This window comes from Bufo bufo, chromosome 4, assembly GCF_905171765.1.
Source record: "Bufo bufo chromosome 4, aBufBuf1.1, whole genome shotgun sequence".
Lineage (NCBI taxonomy): Eukaryota > Metazoa > Chordata > Amphibia > Anura > Bufonidae > Bufo > Bufo bufo.
The window spans coordinates 332,611,081-332,633,730 of NC_053392.1; the positions used below are offsets into that span (position 1 = coordinate 332,611,081).

Genomic DNA, 22,650 nt, shown 5'->3' on the forward strand with positions numbered 1-22,650 from the left:
GATGTTAGGTGCTTTCCAATAAAACTCACAGCTGCTTGTCTAGCTCCTCAGAATCAAACACTTGCAGTAGTCAAACCATCTCGCAGTGTTTCATGTCCTTTAATTAAGGGTAAGGGTGTTTGATTGGTGGGACCCCGACAGAATGGTGCACCGCTAAGACCAGTCATTGGCTAGAGAGCTCACATGTTGACAACGTGACATCACCGCTTAACCCTGGTAAACAAAGCTCGGCCAGGAGAACCAGAGCAGCAGTGTGGGATCTGCAAAGTAAGTGATCACCTATTCTTTATTGCAGACACATCTCAAGTGTTGTCCAGTTTCTCCCTAAAAGAAACTTCTCTAAAGCTCCTGCAATCTAGTAGGGTGCCCGGTGGTCAGAGATAGTGGGGAGACCCTGAGGAGAAAATAGGAGCGGTGGGTTATAAGTCTTTCTGTCTTCTCTTTTCCACCCTATATAGTGCTCAGTTAGCATCATGTAATGAATACAGGGAGTGGCAATGCTGCAGCCTCTACTGGACCAGGCAATCGCATGATCGCCAAACACCCTCTTTCATGGAAGAGTTGGCAGACCCAGATCAGCTCTGTCAGTGTCACCATCTATTTTCCCCTGTAACTGGGGCTTCTATGGATGCCCCAAATACAGTAAAAAGCTATATATATTGCTATCCCTAAGAGATCTTTTACGACATCTTGTGGGGTATATTATGGAATATATACCAAATACGAGTTTCAAAAAAAATGTCAGAAAAATAAAAAAGCTAAACGTTTACAAAAAAGTAGCCCTCAAAATTATGGAAATGGCACCTATTTATATCAACAGCTAAGCAGCAGTGAAAAATTATACAATTTCTCATAAAACAAAGTCTCATACAATCAGCAAAATAATAACATTACTGCTGCTGACATAGAGAGACGTAAAAATGGAAAAAAACTAGCTGGTCATTAAGGGGGTATTCTAGCTCCTTCCTCCAGTTAGGTCATCAATATCATATTGGTGGGAGTCAGACACCCAGCACCCCCAATGATTAGCTGTTTCGGGCAGCTGCGGCACTAGAAACTACACAGTGGATGAAGCCAGAAGCAAAAAGCTCAGCTCACTTTTATTAGGCCTCATGCACACGACCGTTTTTGTGGTCCGCATCCGAGCAGCATTTTCTGCGGCTCGGGTACGATCCCATTCACTTCAATGGGGCCGCAAAAGATGCCGACAGCACTCCGTGTGCTGTCCGCATCCGTTGCACCGTTCCGTGGCCCCGCAAAAAAATATATAACCTGGCCTATTCTTGTCTGTTTTGCGGACAAGAATAGGCATTTCTACAATGGGCCGCCCGTTCCATCAATTGCGGAAGGCACGCTGGCGGCTTCCGTTTTTTGCGGATCCGCGGTTTGCGCACCGAAGAAAACAGCACGGTCGTGTGCATGATGCCTTAGTCGGATAGATCACGTGGGTCTTACATTTATTACATGACTTTTGTCCCTGCTGTGTGTATTGTAGCTATACAATGCTACAACGTTGTTTAGTAGTTTTCTACACCATGTCAAGCATATATAGTGAGTAGGGGGATCTTTCTTTTTGGGGTTGGTCAGTTTCCGGTTACTGTTGATCAAGGTGTTTATGAGATAATTACACAGCACTTACTTTTTGAAATTGTGCACTATTTTCTATATTTCATGGGGTATGAACCCTTGTTTACAACATCTATTCTGCGGTCCACACAGAGATCCTGTCCATAAAATGGCTGCTGATGGAGGGTCATGTGACCAGGCATATCACCTCCATTTAGTAAAATTTGTATTACTAAAAGAAATAATTCTTGTCTGGTAACTGACCTGTATAGCTTTCATAGCAGTAAAGACACAAGTACTCCGATACATGCAGTGCAGATCTGCCCTCTTGAGGTAGAAATAGGAATCTTACAGACTTCTTCCTTAATGAAATTTCAATGCGGCACTTAAAAAACATTGCTACCTTTTGTGCGTGTTGAAAACTGCACAGCAAACACATAACATGCTAGCACTATCCGAAAATGCATTTTAGGGTGTTTTTACAGATACCAATGTCTTCTTTTGCACATGCAGTTTTGCAGCAAATATAAAAGTTATACCTCATCCACTTGTCTGTGGCTGCGGACAACAATAGGACATGCTCTATCTTTTTTTGTGAGGCCACGGAACAGAAGTGCGAATGCGGACAGCACATGGAGGCCCCATTGAAATCAATGGGTCCGCAAAATTGCAGAACGGATGCGGACCCATTCATGTGGACGTGTGAATGGACCCTTAAATGTATTCTAACAAATCGGAACGAATATGGCACAACTACAAACCTGACAAAAGAAAGCCACCCACCAAAACTCACAGCATTAGGTCCCATGCAGATGGCTACTTCTATTCTGTGATTCGCAAACTGAAGATTCACAAAATACAGATACTGGCTGTGTGCATTCTTATTTCGGAAAATGGACAAGAACAGGACATGTTCTATAAATTGTGGCACAGCCACACGGATGCAGACAGCAAATGGATGACATATGTTTGCTTCCGCATTTTAGTGGCCCCATAGAAATGAATGGGTCCGTGGATCAGAAGGAAATAAAAAATAAGGTCATATGAATGAGGCCTTAATCAGACATTCAACCAAGACGCCAACAATAACCCTGAAGGAGCTCCTTTCAGAGTGGGGCTTTATGAAAGAATGGCCAGACAAAAAAGAAATAATACTTAACCCTTTAATGCCCAGGCCCCTCTGAATTTTAGCAGTCATAACCTCATTTTTTTTTAAATTTACATGGCTGTCTGAGGCCTTGTTTTATGCAGGAGAATGTGCCGTAATTCTTTTTGCCAGTGTTTGGGAGTACATATAAATTCGTACATATTGTTTTGTAACAAATTGCAGGATAACAGGCTGAACTGGATGGGCAGATGCCTTTTTTCAGCCTTAGGGTACTTTCACACTTGCGGCAGAGGAATCCGGCAGGCAGTTCTGTCGCCGGAACTGCCTGCCGGATCCGGCAAAACGTATGCCAACTGATTGCATTTTAGTAAACTGTTAGAGTACTTTCACATTAGCATTATTCTTTTCCGGTATTGAAAGAAATCTAGTAAAGGGTCTCAATACCAGAAAAAAAAAACGCTTCAGTTTTGTCCCAATGCATTCTGAATGGAATACAATCCGTTCAGTATGCATCAGGATGTCTTCTGTTCTGTCCCTTGTACGGTATTTGACCGGACAAAATACCGCAGCTTGCTGCAGTATTTTTTCCGGACAAAATTCCGGAATACTACCGCACTTGCCGGATCCGGCATTAATTTCCATTGACACAGACACTTCCTCTGACCATGTCTATAAGGCCTTATTCACACGTCCGTTGTTTCTTTCCTGATCTGTTCCGTTTTTTGCTGAACAGATCTGGACCAGATCTGGACCCATTCATTTTCAATGGGTCCTGAAAAAAAACGGACAGCTCAATGTCTGATTTTTTTTCAGGACCCATTGAAAATGAATGGGTCCAGATCTGTTCAGCAAAAAAACAGAACAGATCAGGAAAGAAACAACGGACGTGTGAATGGACCCTAAAGCAGGAGCTGTTAGTAAAAGCTGGCTCTTAGAGCAGGGGTGCTCCTGCAGCTGACGACCCCCCTCTACTGCAGCGATGACAAAAGACATCTGAGGACTTATCCATCAAAAGACAGTGGATGGGCGTTAAGAGGTTAAAGAAGAACGTAAGAAAACACTTTGGAGTTCGCCAAACAGCATGTCGCAGATTTCCCAAACATGTGGAAGAAGGTTCTCCTGTCAGATGTGACTAAGGCTACATTCACACGTCAGTATTTTTCTATATCCCGATTTGCGGTCCGTTTTTTGCGGATCCGTTGTTCCTGAAAATGTTTCCGTATGTCATCCGTTTTTTGCGGATCCGCAAAAAACGGAATCATGTATAAATTTCAATAAGCAAATAAAGTTGTTTGGATTTCTTTGAAAAAAAAAATTATAAATAAAATTTAATGTAATTTCCAGGAACGGAATCCGCATAAAACGGATGACATACGTAATGACATCCGAATGTCTTCCGTTTTTTGCGGATCCATTGACTTTGTATTGTACCAGGATCCGAATTTTGCGGAAAAGAATAGGACATGTTTTATATATATATATTTAAACGGACATGCGGAACGGAACAACGGAAACGGACAGCACACATTGTGCTGTCCGTTTTTTTCCAGGACCCATTGAAAATGAATGGGTCCAGATCTGGTCCAGATCTGTTCCGCAAAAAACGGAACAGATCAGGAAAGAAAAAACGGACGTGTGAATGGACCCTAAAATTGAGATTTTTGGCCATCATGGGAAATATGTGTGGCACAAACCCAGCACTTCCTATCACCTTTGCCACAGTGAAGCAGAGTGGTGGCAGTTACAATGCAACCCATGTGACTTGAACCACTTAAAGCCGCTGTGTCGGGAAGAGTGGGCACAAATCCCAGTGTCTAGATGTGCTAAGCTAATAGAGATATCCCCAGAGAGACTTTCATCTATAATATAGAACATAGTACTGACTTTCAGGAGGCGAATACTTATACGCATCATAGCTCTCAGTTTATTGTCTTAATTATTGATTCTGTTCCAGTAAAAAAAAACTTTTGTACCTTCATAGTGGCAGGCATGTTGTGGAAATGGAAAGGTACAAGCCCCCCCAAAAAAACATTTTAATTCCAGGTTGTAATGCAACAAAACAAGAAAAACAATGGGGGATGTGTCGGTGCCATTCTTGGTACAAATACATAAGAGGAGATCATTCTTCTTATTCTCTTATCGTTTCAACCTTACAGCTCTTATGCTGTATTATTTGCACCACATAATGTATACCCGATCCCTTTAGTTTGACTGTGCCCTGGTACTTTTATCTTCTTCTTTGTTGTTGTCTTTATAAAATTCTATTCAGTTAGAAAAAAAAAAAGAAGAGCGGAGACTGATGGGAGAAGAGAGCCTGGAATCGGTGAGCTTTGGGGTGGGAAGTAGATTAGAAAACCTTTTTACGTACCTTACACAATCAAAACAAAATGCCATTGGGCAGGTAAAAGATTACTTGAAATGACAACTATGCAGAGCGTATGCCCAAACTAAAGAAACTGTGAAAGGGCAAAGTAAATGACACATAGTACGTACTTCTTACAACAGGAATAATCTTAACCCTTTGATGCTGCTGACAAAACGTGCTTTTATGTAGTAAGTAGAGTTGGCTACAGCTGCCAGCTGGACGGTATGATCTTGACTGGATTTCCTGATTGTTGCCATTAATTGTTCCTTTTCTTTCAGCAGTATTGGACTTTATTTCCCATCAGTAGTTAGTTAAAACTCACGAGTTTATATTATGACTAATTTGTAACTGATTGGAAGCTATAAAATAGCACCTATTAAGGTATTTCAATTGTGTACTTGTCAATCTGAGTTCAAGATCCAATGTGTTTGGAATGGTATGCTACAAAAAAAGACTATTTCATCTCCATGGTCGACTTCACCATGAAAGGCTTTTGAAACTGAAGAGCTGCTATTTGTTAGCAAGAAACCAAATAAGAGGGGGTCAACTGTCCAATAATGAACACTCATGGCAACCTGTCACCATGAAAGTGCAAAGTAATCTGCAGGCATCATGTTATAGAGCAGGAGGAGCTGAGCAGATTGATGTGTACTTTTATGGGAAGAGAGTAAAACTTGTCATTTATACATTTATATTCCTGCTCATTCTGGACTTTGAAGTCGAGGAGTCGGTCCTATTAGCGATTGACAGCCTTTCCTCTATGTAAAGAATGGGGGAACAGCACTCCAAGTGAAATAATGTATCAAAGAGCAGGAATAGTTGGTGCTCGCTTCAGTGGGGTTCGGCCCAACCTCCCCTTGGTCCAAATTCCCAAATAAAAAGTTGAGGCAGCACTCCAATGGGTAGTTGAAAAATCGATGTCTTGATTTATTGCATCAGCAAAAGCATATCCATCTGTTGAATATGCTTTTGTTTATGCAATAAATCAAGACATCTATTTGTGAACTATCCATTGGAGTGTTGCTTCAACTTTTTTTTCTGACCCTTCCCTCCGATAGGACTAGGGCTACGTCTACAAGACAACATTTGTCGCGCAACATTTTGTTGCACTAATGTCGCACAACAATTTTTATAATGGCAGTCTATGGTGTCGCACTGCAACATGCAACATGCTGCAACTGCGACGCAACAGTCGCAGAAAATCCATTCGAGATGGATTTTTCTGCAACTGTTGCATCGCAGTATGTTGCATGTTGCAGTGCGACACCATAGACTGCCATTATAAAAATTGTCGCGCAAATGTCGTCGTGTAGACGTAGCCTTAGTCCTTGACTTCAAAGCCCAGAATGAGCAGGAATTTAAATAAAATTACAAGTTTTACAGAATCTTTTCCCATAACACTTATACATGAAACTGCTCAGCACTTCTTACTCTATAACATGCTGCCTGCAGCACAGACACCATGTTCAACTTGACAAGTCCCCTTTAAAGGAGATCTCTGGGCTTCAAAAAAAAATCTAGTCGTCTTCTGAACTGTTGTGGGAAGAGAGTTTGATCATGGATGTATTGATGACGCCTCCATATACAATATGTGCAGCTGAACAGGAATACACCTCAACACATATGGTCGGGACCTAAGCAGAAGATGCCGCAGCCAGGGTGAGCACAGTGGAGACAGCAGAATCGGTGGCCCAATGGAAGGGTAAGCACTGACCGCTCTCATCCCACAACAGGACACTGAATTAATACCAACAGGGTTTCCGTTAGCCTTTTATTATAGCAGGAGAACTCTGTATAAAAACGTGTGGCAATTGCTCAATAAATAATCCCAGAATGCAAGCAAAATGAAAAGTTTCATGTTATATACCGGTAGTTCTCTCTTTCAATAAGGGTGTAGACTGTTTTTAAGCAGCAAGTGGTTAACACCTATTTAGAACATGATGATTTTTCTTCATAATGGGAAAAAAGACTGCACAATTCAATAAGACTACTGTACATTAAACAAAGAAGTGCAAGTGGGCAATTACTTATACGTCGGGTAGCTTTCATGATAATAGCTGCAATTTCCGTTCCCAATTAATCATTAGTTTCGGTATGAGTACATATTTCTGCCATTAAGAGCACACGTCAACTCAATTTAAATTCGTCATTCCTTGCACCAAAGTATTAAGTTGTCCAACAACTAGAGACTGGGCTGCAACTGAGTGGTGTCCTCATGGACATATCATGGACATGGTCAGCATATTTACTAATGAAGATGTGCCCTTTTTTTAGTGCAATTTGCACCAAAAAACTGCTTTGCATCACATTTACTATCCATTTTACACACTTTTCTAAGCTTTTTCTGCCTCGTCCGACAAGGGGGTGTGACTTTGCTAGACAGAAATGTGGCTTCGCTAGAAAGGGGTCATGACCTAAATGCCGCCCAGTGCGCCAAAAAGGCACTAACATTTTGGCGCATTTTCAGAGGAAATATACGGCAACCTATAGGTGATGTAGACGTAGACTTAGACTAGACAGGTTTTTTTGGCGCATGGGCAAAATTTATGCCGCACAGACAAAATTCTAGGATAAATCTGGTGCAGGATTTACGAGACTCCAAATTTACAAAGGTCCATGCGTCAGAATAGCAAATTTATCTAACATTAAGACTGTGATTCGTATTCTTGGAAAGAATGACATTATTAATAAATCTGCCCCAATGCCATTCAAATTAAATGGCTGAGATAGGTTGAGGAGACCATGGTTGGCCACACATGGATAAAAGCCAACTGAGGCTGCTAGCGGCTCTTACAGAACAGCTCTTTATTCTGACTCATACAGGCGGTCCCAAATAGGAACATCCCTCTATGTCATACTTATCCCTAAGGCCTATGGACAGGAGTTGTCTTTGTAAGACCAGCAGTTTAATTTAATAATAAAAGCTTGCCAAAGGCTTTCCCACTATCACTGTAATTGTGTAGTAATATGAATGCATCTATAATTTATAGTTGGTGTTAATCTAACCTGACTAATCTGACCAAAGACCAGCTCTGCATGGGGTCTGTATGCCTTTTCCACATTTGAGTCAATTTCCTAAAGGTACTTCAGGTTCCTCCGATTCCTCAAAATCATACCAATAGGCTAACTGCCTTCCAGTAAAATCAGTCCTAATATGTGGTTCCCTGAAGTAGGCATATTAGATTATGAATGATTATGAGTAATCAGAAATAAAACACAAAAAAGACCTGGCCCCAGACTCACAGGAGTAAAAACACAGGCATGAAATAAATTGAATGAATCATATATTTAGGATAAATTCATTAGTATTGTGGTAATTATTGTGTATCACAACTACCCTCTACAGACTGGAGTTTAAAACCATCAAGTTTTTTGTTATCGTTCAGTCAGTAATAAAGTTGAATGTATTATGCTAAAGTTCTGATAAAACACTCACCTGATATATTCGAAAGGGTATGTAACGAAAGCCTCTGTCTTCTGGCGAATATTCCATAAGTTTTCGATTTATTGCCCAAAACTGGTCAAACTTATCTAGGATAGCACAAGAAAAATGAATGCTTAACTTTTCTAATAACATTTTCACTGAAAGGAATATGTGAACACTATGGCAATACTATAAAACTGAAATACAGACTTAAATGACAGAGTTAAATGACACCTAACAGACTTACAACCACTTCTGTTCCAGGACTTTTAAAAGTACTTGCACATGGATGCGGAAACAGAATTTTAGTGAAGATTTCTCTGCTTCCGTAACAATTCTGCACCAAAATCTGGATGTGTTGCTTGTGGCTTTTGATGTGGAGTTGCAATCTCATCCTATGCGTTACAAAGGGTGAAATCCGCACCAACAGTTGACATGCTGTGGATTTCAGGTCAAGTTTCACAGAGCAAAAATACACAAAGTGTACATAAGATTTGTAAAATCTCATTTACTTTGCTAGTACTGTATTACGCTGTGGTTTTTACACACGAAAATCCACAAGGAAAAACCTAGTGGTGTTTTCCAGTCCTTTACTGATAGCCTATCTTTAGAATAGGCAATCTGATCAGCAAGGGTCCAATACCCCGCACCCCTTGTGTCACAGACAAAGCTGGTTACTGACAGTAACCATGACACAAAGGATAGAGCTGTAGTTCCGCCAATGACTTTCAGCGCTACCACAGAACAGCTGATTATCAGACGCCCATTGATCAGATATTGATGGCCTATCTTGGGTATAGGCCATCAATATCATAGCAACAGAAAATCCCTTTACAGTATCCTTAAGAATGTGTTTTCAACATCATAGAACACAAATAAATACCCTACCAAAAGCATCATTGGATTTGAATACTGAAGTAAAATAACATTAAAAAAACAATAACTGACAGGTTACAGTAGTAGAAATGAGAACAAAAATTCAATAGGACAAACAAAAAGTCTTTCAAAGTAGCACATGCTTTGTCATGATGTACCAAGTTTGTAAAATCATTTACAATAACTTACAGTAATGATGAATCAGAATTACTAAATCTGAGTACATACTGCTAAAAAAAAAACTATGTGGGGGTGTACGAAATGTCAATTTTAGTTATGTTCACTGAAAACATGACCAAGCTTTTCATGAGCTCTAAAAATTCCAACATTCCTCCTTGATGAAAACAGTTACTTCATTCCGCCTGGATTATAAGTGTTCAGTATTTTATGGACAATTTGGTTCCATCAATATAAAACAGAAGAAAATAATATTTAGCATGTCAATAATAACACGTCATAAAGCTCCATATTCTTGTTACTGTTCATATTGTTCAAGGGTTATCTGGAAATTTCATATTGATGACCAATCTTCAAACAGCTGATTGGCGAGAGTCGGACACCTGCTGATCTGATATTGATGACCCATCTTGAAGATAGCTCATCAATATCAAATTGCTGGATAACCCCTTTAATGTTTGTTTCACAATTTGTAAATGGACCTGCTGTACAACTATATTACGGATCATATACAGCTGTGCTCCCGCACTTATCCTCCCAGTACTCTGTAAGTTTTCATGAGACAGCCATGTAAAAATGGGTGCCATAGTGCAGAAACTGGCATTAGCCAGGTTGGTAGTTACGTAATAAGGCAGGAATTAAATTTCATGTTTCCAGACATTTTCAGGATATACAGGTATGCTATGTTAAAATGCAATGATAACGATTTAAAAAAAAATAATTTATTCTTGTCTTTAACATATCTTGGGCAAAAATCTTTTTTCCAGCTGGCCTTATCATCCCCTTGATGACCACCAATACACCTTTTTACAGTGGCCCAGTCTAACTCTTCACGGTTCTCCCTCACCTAAGAGTCGGGCTCCTTCCCAATGAAGGCCACAGCCCCGCTTGCCACATATTCTATCAGGGTGCACCTCTCTGCTGCAGCCTGATGGTGGATGTCAGTTTCGCACTAACAGAAAAACACATTGCATAAGCAATTGCAATATATTATAGAAGCAATCAAATGGTCTATTAAATTTAAAAAATTCCAAGTTAAAAAAAATACATCTTTTTCCATTGAAAAAAAATTGGTAAAACAAAACATACTCCACATATTTTGTATCACTGCCTCCGTGATAACCCGTACTACATAATTATCATGTAATTTACCCCATACGGTAAACGGCGTAAGAGAAAAAAACAATGCAAGAGTTGCTGTTTTTTTCTTAATCGCCACCAAAGAAATTTAAAAAAAGCGACTAAAAAGGGTTACGTACCCTAAAATGATACCAACTAAAAGTACAAGTCGTCCCACAAAAAAGTTATGGGTCTCGGAATGCGGCAATGTAAAAACATATTTATTTTTTTTTAAAAAAGGTTTATGTGCAAAAGTACTAAAACGAGAAAAAATATATATATATATTTGGTATTGACAGAAAAGTAAAAAAGTTATAGGTTTTGGAATGCGACAATAAATAAATGAAAACAAAAAAATTACTTGGTCACCAAGGTCCAAACATTTTCAACCATTTCCCTCCTACATGCTTCGGGTTTCACTGACTCTGCAGACTGTCATTTCTGCTTTTCTCTAACTATTTGATCTGTAGCCCTTTATCTGTACTTTTCTAACAGTTCAAACTCTCATTTAAGATAAATTAATAACAAACTGGTAAGAATTTAGCTATAATTTGCGTTTATGAGCTGTTAGGAGTTCAGAGATAAGGTGTCGATAGCCTTTAAAGCAGGTGTATGGCAAGACAACTCTGGTTACAGAGCTTAGGAGGGCTGCCACAAATGTGTCTACTACTTAAAAACATCATTGGGGACAGATTGTGGGGCCATTATGATGGTGGCAGGCTGCCCTTAAGGGAAATATAAATATATATATATATATATATATATATATATATATAAAAATAATAATAAATAAATACATTTAAAAAAATTATATATATATATACATATATATATATATATATACATACACACACATATACACACACACACACACACATTTAAGTATATAGACTTTGCTTCAAAAAGTAATGTTATCAACCATAAAAAAAACAAATACAGACAAAACTGTTATTTCTACAGACTGGGTCTAAGCAAGGGGCAAAAAGAAATGTAACCACATCCTGTAGGTAACAATTTTGACATAAGAAGTCATGCTATGTTGTTATGCTGTGCTGTAAACAAGCACTTTTCTTACATGCATATATGAACACTGAGTAAACCAAAGACTTAAACAAAAGAAAGTATGTTTTCAGTTTGTGGATTGAAAGTGTTTTCTCAGCAATAACAGTTTTTGTGCTGCATTCAGCAAAAGGATTTTTACTGCAGATCATTTCTTTTTTTATTAGGTCACCAACATAAATACATATATACCAATGAAAGTATGTCATATAGCATAGCACAGAGGAATTTTCTAAGGCATAAACCCTTAAACCCGCTGACCCATCCTTCAATCCCAACTTCACCCCCACACACCAGAGAAAATGTAAAACTGAACTCCATGAACCATCAAACCTGTACCGGTTTGTGTCCAGGCAACTGTTACAACATATTCCATGAAGTGAACTGAACACATATGGGGTCATTTATCAAATTGGTGCAAAGTAGAACTTCCACCTTTCATTTTCCAAAGGAGCTGTCAAAAATGAAAGGTGCAATCTGATTGGTTGCTATGGACAACTAAGGCAGTTCTACTTTACACCAGTTTGATATACAGTCAGGTCCATAAATATTGGGACAGACACAATTCTAACATTTTTGGCTCTATACACCACCACAATGGATTTGGAATGAAACAAACAAGATGTGCTTTAACTGCAGACGGTGTAGGAATTACAACAGTTTGCATGTGTGCCTCCCACTTGTTAAGGGACCAAAGTTAATGGGACAATTGGCTTCTCAGCTGTTCCATGGCCAGCTGTGTGTTACTCCCTCATTATCCAAATTACAATGAGCAGATAAAAGGTCCAAAGTTAATTTCAAGTGTGTTATTTGCATTTGGAATCTGTTGCCGTCACCTCTCAAGATGAGATCCAAAGAGATGTCACTATCAGTGAAGCAAGCCATCATTAGGCTGAAAAAACACAACAAACCCATCAGAGAGATAGCAAAAACATTAGGCGTGGCCAAAACAACAGTTTGGAACATTATTAAAAAGAAGGAACGCACCAGTGAGCTCAGCAACACCAAAAGACCCCGAAGACCACGGAAAACAACTGTGGTGGATGACCGAAGGATTCTCCCTTGTGAAGAAAACACCCTTCACAACAGTTGGCCAGATCAAGAACACTCTCCAGGAGGTAGGTGTATGTGTGTCAAAGTCAACAACCAGAATGAATACAGAGGGTTCACCACAAGATGTAAACCATTGGTGAGCCTCAAAAACAGGAAGGCCGGATTAGAGTTTGTCAAATGTCATCTAAAAAGCCTTCACAGTTCTGGAACAACATCCTATGGACAGATGAGACCAATATCAACTTGTACCAGAGTGATGGGAAGAGAAGAGTATAGAGAAGGCAAGGAGCTGCTCATGATCCTAAGCATACCACCTCATCAGTGAAGCATGGTGGTGGTAGCGTCATGGGGTGGGCATGTATGGCCACCAATGGAACTGGTTCTCTTGTATTTATTGATGATGTGACTGCTGACAAAAGCAGCAGGATGAATTCTGAAGTGTTTCGGGCAATATTTTTTACTCATATTCAGCCAAATGCTTCAGAACTCATTGGACGGCGCTTCACAGTGCAGATGGACAATAACCCAAAGCATACTGCAAAAGCATCCAAAGAGTTTTTTAAGGGAAAGAAGTGGAACGTTATGCAATGGCCAAGTCAATCACCTGACCTAACTCCGATTGAGCATGCATTTCACTTGCTGAAGACAAAACTGAAGGGAAAATGCCCCAAGAACAAGCAGGAACTGAAGACAGTTGCAGTAGAGGCCTGGCAGAGCATCACCAGGGATGGAACCCAGGGTCTGGTGATGTCTATGCGTTCCAGACTCCAGGCTTTGATGGCAAAGAATTTGCAACCAAGCATTAAAATGTAAAAGTTTGATTTATGATTATTATTATGTCCCATTACTTTTGGTCCCTTAACAAGTGGGAGGCACATATGCAAACTGTTGTAATTCATACACTGTTCACCTGATTTGGATGTAAATACCCTCAAATTAAAGCTGACAGTCTGCAGTTAAAGCACATCTTGTTCGTTTCATTTCAAATCCATTGTGGTGGTGTATAGAGCCAAAAATGCTAGAATTGTGTCGATGTCCCAATATTTATGGACCTGACTGTATGAAAAAAACGTTTTTGTTAGCCTTTATTTGCGGATCATTTGTTAATAAAGTTTGAAGGCCATGTTTTTCTTAGAGGCTATGAACAGCTTTGGGGGCCATTTTTTTATCATGCATTTTACTCATTTTGCACTAAAATCTTTTCTTTTAATTGGTCTTTATTAAAAAATTTCATCAGTTTTCGTTATACAACCTTCACTTTCAGTGTGTCTGCAGACCATTTCTTTCTGCTTCACAGTGAATCCGTCAGGGAGCTGCACTGAAAGCTCAATCTGTAGCCCTTAACTCTCAACTGACAGCTCATAAACACTAATTATAGCTCATATCAAACTGAAAAGAATATGGCTTAAATGAGTGTTTATGAGCTGCCAGGAAAGTATAGATCCAGAAGTCAGGACAGCTTCCTGCTCTTGAGCCCTCTGAAAGAGTTGTCTCACTTCAGCAAATAGCATTTATCAAGGAAAAAGCACCAGCCTATGCGCCCTCCGACAGTCCAGGCCACCAGAGAGGCTGGCACTTTTTCCTACAGTGTGCAAGCACGGCCACCGCTGATGGATTGTAGGGTGGTCGTAACCATGGAAACGAGCAGTGTATAGTGTGATGGAAAAGTGAATCCAGCCAGCAAAGGAGGCAATATGGACAATCACAGTACATTAGTAAGTGCCTTGTATTAACTTCCTCTACATAATAAATGCTATTTGCTGATGTGAGACAACCCCTTTAATACAAAACAATGCAAGTACATATAAAGTTGAATGAGTCAGTTACCTAGCAAATATCTATGACCAGCACTGTGAAAAGCTTTGCAGGTGAAAGTCATCAGTTTAAGGGCTTATGCACATAAAAGTATTTTTTATCCGATCCGCTTTTTGTTTTGCGGGTCGGATGCAGACCCATTTACTTAAATGGGTCCGCAAAAGAGGAGGACAGCACAACGTGTACTGTCCTCATCCGTATATCCGTTCCGTGGCATCTGCAAAAACATAGAACATGTCCTATTCTTGTCCGTATTACGGATAGGACTGTTCTATTATGGGCCAGACATTCCATTACGCAAAATGCAGAATCCACACAATCAGTATCCGTGTTTGTGGATCCGCAAAACAGGCTACGGTCATGTGAAGGAGTCCTAAATGTGATTATGAAGTGAATGGTCACTTGTGGGCACACAGTGAATGACACAGAGTAGAGACATCAGTGTAGGGGACGGACAGAAAGAAGAGTCCGGCAGCTACATTCAGGAGAATTGGTTGAAGGGAAGACCAATTAGTTATCGGTTACAGTAACCAAGGCAAGAATTCAGAAAGCTAGGTCTTAAAGGGGTTGACCCATCTCTAGAACGGAACCCGTAAAGTGGAGAAGAGCAGACCATGCACGTGCAGCCGCTCTCCATTCATTTCTGTGGGATAGCCAAGTGCTAGCTCGGCCATTTCTGCCAGCCCCAAAGAAGTGAATAGAACAGTGGCTGCGCTTGTGCGGTGCACCAACTATTCATTTCTATGGGACTTCTGGAAATAGCTGAGCGTGTCAGGCTCTGTTTTACAGAAAGGTGCAGGTCCCACAGGTGGGACCTGCAACTATCAGACATTGGTGGCACATCCTAGCGATATGCCACCAATGTATCAGATGGGCCAACCCCTTTATATTCTTTTCCATCAGCCTTCCTTTGATGGCCCGGGCGATATCACTTTTGTCTTAGATCATGCATGCCACTACCCACAAATTAGTAGAACAAAAGCCTACCACTTCCATTGTATTTCAGCAACCTGTATCATACTGAGCTCCAATCCAAGCAGCTTATAATCACGGTTATGCAAGTTGGAGTTAAATTGCATACACTATTTGTCACAATGATTGAAGAAACTTTTTTATAATGACTCATTCAGAATATCCATATATAGCACTAAAGCCTTTGATCTTGTGAAGTGATGCAATAATAAAATGATGATCAAAACAGGTCGGTTGAGCATGGTTATATAAGGCGTGTTTTGCCATCAGTGCCAATTATGGAAACTTCTTATGAATTACATTCCGATTGTTGTGGAAAGTGAAGAAAGGCTGTAAGCAGTATCCTAAGTATTCGTATTTTGAGAAATGATTTCAACAGTACAGAAAGACGTTCTTATTAAAATCATAGAACATTTCTTAAACACAAATTGTTAAAGGGTCACTAATTTTTCAAAAGACTTTTGATATGTCAAAGCGACATATCAAAAGTTTAGATCGGTGGTGGTCTGAGTGCTGACCCCAAAAACGTGTATAGCAGGCTGCAGTAGAGGAAGTCTATAGAAGTCTGTGTCCATCTCGATTCCATCCTCAGCAGCAAGGAGAGAGAGAGAGATGTGCGTGCTTCTCTACCCTCTTTCTAGGGATCAATGGGGGTCTCAGCGCTTAGACCACCACTGATATAAACTTTTGATATGTCTCTATGACATATTAAAAGTTTTTGGAAAAGTTTGTGACCCTTTCACAATTTATTTTAATAATAAAAAAAATATAGTGTTAGGAACTACCATGAGAAACCCTCCTTCCTTAAAGGGGTTGTCTCACTTCAATAAATGGCATTTATCATGTAGAGAAAGTTAGTACAAGACACTAATGTATTCTGATTGTCCGTTTTATACACTGCTCGTTTCCAGGGGTTATGACCACCGCTGCAGCGCAGATACGAACTGGCCAGGACAGACACTGCTGTACATGCATGCCTCTGTGTGCTCCCACTGTCCTGGCCACCAGAGAGGCTGGCAATTCTTCCTATAGTGTCCAAGTTCGGCCACTGCTAGTGGATTGCAGGGTGGTCGTAACCCCTGGAAACAATCAGCGTGTAATGTGATGGAAAAATGAATTAAGCCAGCAAAGGAGACAATATAGACAATCACAATACACTGCGTGCAGAATTATTAGACAAATGAGTATTTTGACCACATCATCCTCTTTATGCATGTTGTCTTACTCCAAGCTGCATAGGCTCGAAAGCCTACTACCAATTAAGCATATTAGGTGATGTGCATCTCTGTAATGAGAAGGGGTGTGGTCTAATGACATCAACACCCTATATTAGGTGTGCATAATTATTAGGCAACTTCCTTTCCTTTGGCAAAATGGGTCAAAAGAAGGACTTGACAGGCTCAGAAAAGTCAAAAATAGTGAGATATCTTGCAGAGGGATGCAGCACTCTTAAAATTGCAAAGCTTCTGAAGCGTGATCATCGAACAATCAAGCGTTTCATTCAAAATAGTCAACAGGGTCGCAAGAAGCGTGTGGAAAAACCAAGGCGCAAAATAACTGCCCATGAACTGAGAAAAGTCAAGCGTGCAGCTGCCAAGATGCCACTTGCCATCAGTTTGGCCATATTTCAGAGCTGCAACATCACTGGAGTGCCCAAAAGCACAAGGTGTGCAATACTCAGAGACATGGCCAAGGTAAGAAAGGCTGAAAGACGACCACCACTGAACAAGACACACAAGCTGAAACGTCAAGACTGGGCCAAGAAATATCTCAAGACTGATTTTTCTAAGGTTTTATGGACTGATGAAATGAGAGTGAATCTTGATGGGCCAGATGGATGGGCCCGTGGCTGGATTGGTAAAGGGCAGAGAGCTCCAGTCCGACTCAGACGCCAGCAAGGTGGAGGTGGAGTACTGGTTTGGGCTGGTATCATCAAAGATGAGCTTGTGGGGCTTTTTCGGGTTGAGGATGGAGTCAAGCTCAACTCCCAGTCCTACTGCCAGTTTCTGAAAGACACCTTCTTCAAGCAGTGGTACAGGAAGAAGTCTGCATCCTTCAAGAAAAACATGATTTTCATGCAGGACAATGCTCCATCACACGCGTCCAAGTACTCCCCAGCGTGGCTGGCAAGAAAGGGTATAAAAGAAGAAAATCTAATGACATGGCCTCCTTGTTCACCTGATCTGAACCCCATTGAGAACCTGTGGTCCATCATCAAATGTGAGATTTACAAGGAGGGAAAACAGTACACCTCTCTGAACAGTGTCTGGGAGGCTGTGGTTGCTGCTGCACGCAATGTTGATGGTGAACAGATCAAAACACTGACAGAATCCATGGATGGCAGGCTTTTGAGTGTCCTTGCAAAGAAAGGTGGCTATATTGGTCACTGATTTGTTTTTGTTTTGTTTTTGAATGTCAGAAATGTATATTTGTGAATGTTGAGATGTTATATTGGTTTCACTAGTAAAAATAAATAATTGAAATGGGTATATATTTGTTTTTTGTTAAGTTGCCTAATAATTATGCACAGTAATAGTCACCTGCACACACAGATATCCCCCTAAAATAGCTAAAACTAAAAACAAACTAAAAACTACTTCCAAAAATATTCAGCTTTGATATTAATGAGTTTTTTGGGTTCATTGAGAACATGGTTGTTGTTCAATAATAAAATTAATCCTCAAAAATACAACTTGCCTAATAATTCTGCACTCCCTGTACATTAGTAAGTGTCTTGTATTAACTTTCTCTACATGGTAAATGCCATGTGCTGAAGTGAGACAACCCCTTCCCGACTGCTATACTAAAATCAGGTACCATATCCTCCGTGCCCCCAATCTGTGCCTCCACCTTTGCCGGCCGTGCACTGTGTATGTGCCTGCAAATATGCACGCCTGCCTCCATCCATGTCCCCTGCCATCAGTGTCCCCTCCCCAGCTCTCATCTGTGCCCCCTTGTGCAGTGCGCCCCTGATGTATCTGATGGTGGCGGCTCTGCTCCTAAGCAGCCACCATCAGCAGCGAGTGTCAGCTGTATACTGACACTCTGCTGTAACCACTTAGATGCCGCTATCAGCGGCATCCAAGGGGTTAACAGAGGGAGGCGGCTCCCTCTCTCAACCATCGGGATGCAGAGCTGTGATGGCAGCGACCCGATGGTTGCCATGGCAACCGGACAGCTTGCAAAGGTGTCCAGTGTTGCCATCTATCAGTGTAAAACTGATAGTATTATACTTTGCAATGCAAGAGCATTGCAAAGTATAGTAAAGCCATTAAGCCCCACTGGATCTTCAAGATCCAAGTGGGACTTGATAAAAAAAAAGAAAGGTGTAAAATAAAAATAAAAAAATGTTTTTTTTTTTTTCAAAAGGTTAAAAATATAATAAATTGCCTTTTCCCACATCCGCTCATTTATAAGGCTACTTTCACACTTGCGGCAGTATGATCCGGCGGGCAGTTCCGTCGTCGGAACTGCCCGCCGGATCCGCCCATTTGGATGTGACTGAAAGCATTTGTGAGACGGATCTGGATGCGGATCCGTCTCACAAATGCATTGCAAGAATGGATCCGTCTCTCCGCTTGTCCTGCGGACAGACGGATCCGTCTTGTATTTTTTTTCACATTTTTACCGGTCTGCGCATGCGCAAGGCCGGAAGGACGGATCCGGCATTCCGGTATTTTGAATGCCGGATCCGGCACTAATACATTCCTATGGGGAAAAATGCTGGATCCGGCATTCAGGCAAGTCTTCAGTTTTTTTCGCTGGAGATAAAACCGTAGCATGCTACGGTTTTATCTTTTGCCTGATCAGTCAAAACGACTGAACTGAAGACATCCTGATGCATCCTGAACAGATTACTCTACATTCAGAATGCATGGGGATATGCCTGATCAGTTCTTTTCCGGTATAGAGCCCCTGTGACGGAACTCTATGCCGGAAAAGAAAAACGCTAGTGTGAAAGTACCATTTAGAGATTAACAAATTAAAAAAATAAAATACACAATTGGTATTGCCGCATCCGTAATGACCTGATCTATAAAATGATCACGGTACCAATCCCGCGTGAACTCTGTAAAAAAAAAAATCTAAATAAACAATGGCAGAATTGCTGTTTTTTTCTTCACCTCCCAAAAATATGTAATAAAAAGGGATCAAAAAGTCATATGCATCTCAAAAATGATACCAATAAAAACTACAGTACATCCCGCTAAAAATAAGCCCTCATAAAACTATGTTGACAGAAAAAAATGTAAAAGAATTCATAAAAATTGATTTTATGATTTAAAAGTGGTAGAAAATGAAATAAACTATACAATTTTGGTGTTGCCATAACCGTATCATCCCACAGAATGAAATTATCATATCAAATATACCACAATTTTTGCCCGCTTCACCACCTAAATTGTTTTATAAAAAGCACTAAAAAAGCCATATAGACCCCAAAATTGCACCAATAAAAATTACATCCCATCCTGCAAAAAAACAAGCTCTCACACAGCTACATTGATGGAAAAATCTAAAAGTTATTGGTCTTCGATTTGGTAATGCAAAAAAAAAAAAAAGTTTAATAAAAAAGTGATTTTATTAAATAAAAGTGGTAGAACATGAATAAAACAATATAAATTTGGTATCGCCAGAAACGTATCAACCCACAGAATACAACCATCTTATCAAGTATACCACAGGGAAAATCCCATAAAAAATAAAAATAAAAAAACTGGCAGAATTGCAATATTAGCCACTTCACCTCTATATGTACCCAAAAATTGCACCATTAAAAACTAAAGCTCACCCCGCAAAAAATGAGCCCCAACACAGCTCAGTTAAAAAAAAAAAAAAAAAGTTATGGCCCTTAAAATCTATTTCAGCAAATTTCATGTTCGAAAATGCAGATGCGGCTCCTTTCCTTTTGAATTCTGCCGTCTGCTCATACAGCAGTTTACAACCACATATGGGGTGTTGCCGTATTCAGGAGAATATAGGTAAATTATGGGGTGCATTTTCTCCTGTTATCCCTTGTTAAAGTGAAAAATTTTGGCTTTTTTACGAATTTTTCTTGTAAAAAATATAATTTTTATATTCACAGCCATGTGTTTCTAAATATTATGAAACGCCTCTGAAGTTAAAGTTGTCAGAAAAACCCCTCAATGAGTTATTTGAGGGGTGTAATCTCCCAAAATGGAGTCACTTTTGGACGTTTTTTTACTGTGGGGGTGCCACTGCCCTAGTGTGCCTTCAAATATGACATGACACTCAAAAGCTATTCCAGCAAATCTGCTCTACAAAAACCATATGTTGCTCCTTTCCTTCTGAACCCTGCCGTGTGTCCATACAGCTGTTTACGAACATAAATGGGGTGTTTCTGTAAACTGCACAATCAGGGTAATAAATATTAAGGTTCATTTTGTTGTTAACCCTTGCTGTGTTATAGAAAAAAATTGGATTAAAATAAAAAATCTGCACAAAAACTGAAAATTTAAAATTTCACCTCCATTGTCCTTTAATTCTTGTGGGACACCTAAAGGGTTAACATAGTTTATAAAACCAGTTTTAAGTAATTTGAGGGACGTAGCTTCTAAAATGGGGTCATTTATGGGCTATTATGTAAGGACCTTAAAGTGACTTCAGAACTGAATTGGTCCTTGAAAAAGTTGGTTTTGAAAATTTTATAGAAAAGTTGAAAAATTGCTTCTTAAATTCTAAGCCCTCTAACGTCCTAAAAAAATAAAATGTGACTTTCAAAATGAGGCCAACATACAACATATAGGGAATCTTAGTAAAGTAAAAACGATCTAATGAGGTATCACTATCTGACTTTAAGGCCTCATGCACACGACCGTATTTTTTTACGGTCCGCAAAACGGGGTTCCGTCGGTCCGTGATCCGTGACCGTTTTTTCGTCTGTGGGTCTTCCTTGATTTTTGGAGGATCCACGGACATGGAAAAAAAGTCGTTTTAGTGTCCGCCTGGCCGTGCGGAGCCAAACGGATCCGTCCTGAATTACAATGCAAGTCAATGGGGACGGATCCGTTTGACGTTGACACAATATGGTGCAATTTCAAACGGATCCGTCCCCCATTGACTTTCAATGTAAAGTCAGGAGTTAATATACCATAGGATCGGAGTTTTCTCCAATCCGATGGTATATTTTAACTTGAAGCGTCCCCATCACCATGGGAACGCCTCTATGTTAGAATATACCATCGGATTTGAGTTACATCGTGAAACTCAGATCCGACAGTATATTCTAACACAGAGGCGTTCCCATAGTGATGGGGACGCTTCTAGTTAGAATATACTAGGAACTGTGTACATGAATGCCCCCTGCTGCCTGGCAGCACCCGATCTTTTACAGGGGGCTGTGATCAGCACAATTAACCCTTCAGGTGCCGCACCTGAAGGGGTTAATTGTGCGTATCATAGCCCCCTGTAAGAGATCAAGGGCTGCCAGGCAGCAGGGGGCAGACCCCGCTCCCTCCTCAATTTGAATATCATTGGTGGCCAGTGTGCGCCCCACCCGGCCCCCCTCTATTGTAATATCATTGGTGGCCAGTGTGCGGCCTCCGTCGCCCCCCCCCCCCTCTATTGTAATATCATTGGTGGCCAGTGTGCGGCCCCCCCGGCCCCCCCTCTATTGTATTAATATCATTGGTGGCCAGTGTGCGGCCTCCCCTCTCTCCCCCCCCCCCCCCGATCATTGGTGGCAGCGGAGATTCCGATCGGAGTCCCAGTTTAATCGCTCTGGGGCTCCGATCGGTAACCATGGCAACCAGGACGCTACTGCAGGCCTGGTTGCCATGGTTACTTAGCAATATTACAATATTAGAAGCATCATACTTACCTGCTGCGCTGTCTGTGTCCGGCCTGGAGCTCCTCCTACTGGTAAGTGACAGGTCTGTGCGGCGCATTGCTTAATGATCTGTCACTTACCAGTAGGAGGAGCTCCCGGCCGGTCACAGACAGCGCAGCAGGTAAGTATGATGCTTCTAATATTGTAATATTGCTAAGTAACCATGGCAACCAGGCCTGCAGTAGCGTCCTGGTTGCCATGGTTACTGATCGGAGCCCCAGAGCGATTAAACTGGGACTCCGATCGGAATCTCCGCTGCCACCAAT

General features: G+C 40.7%; 1 protein-coding gene across 2 annotated transcripts in view; it reads right to left on the minus strand.

Moving 5' to 3' along the window:
* ATG5 (autophagy related 5) overlaps positions 1-22,650 on the minus strand; it is a 195,267-nt gene that overhangs the window by 73,627 nt on the left and 98,990 nt on the right. For both annotated transcript variants that reach the window (XM_040428821.1, XM_040428822.1), the window contains exon 6: positions 8,476-8,570. In XM_040428821.1, the coding sequence (XP_040284755.1) occupies positions 8,476-8,570 (95 nt within the window). The remainder of the gene's footprint in view (positions 1-8,475; positions 8,571-22,650) is intronic.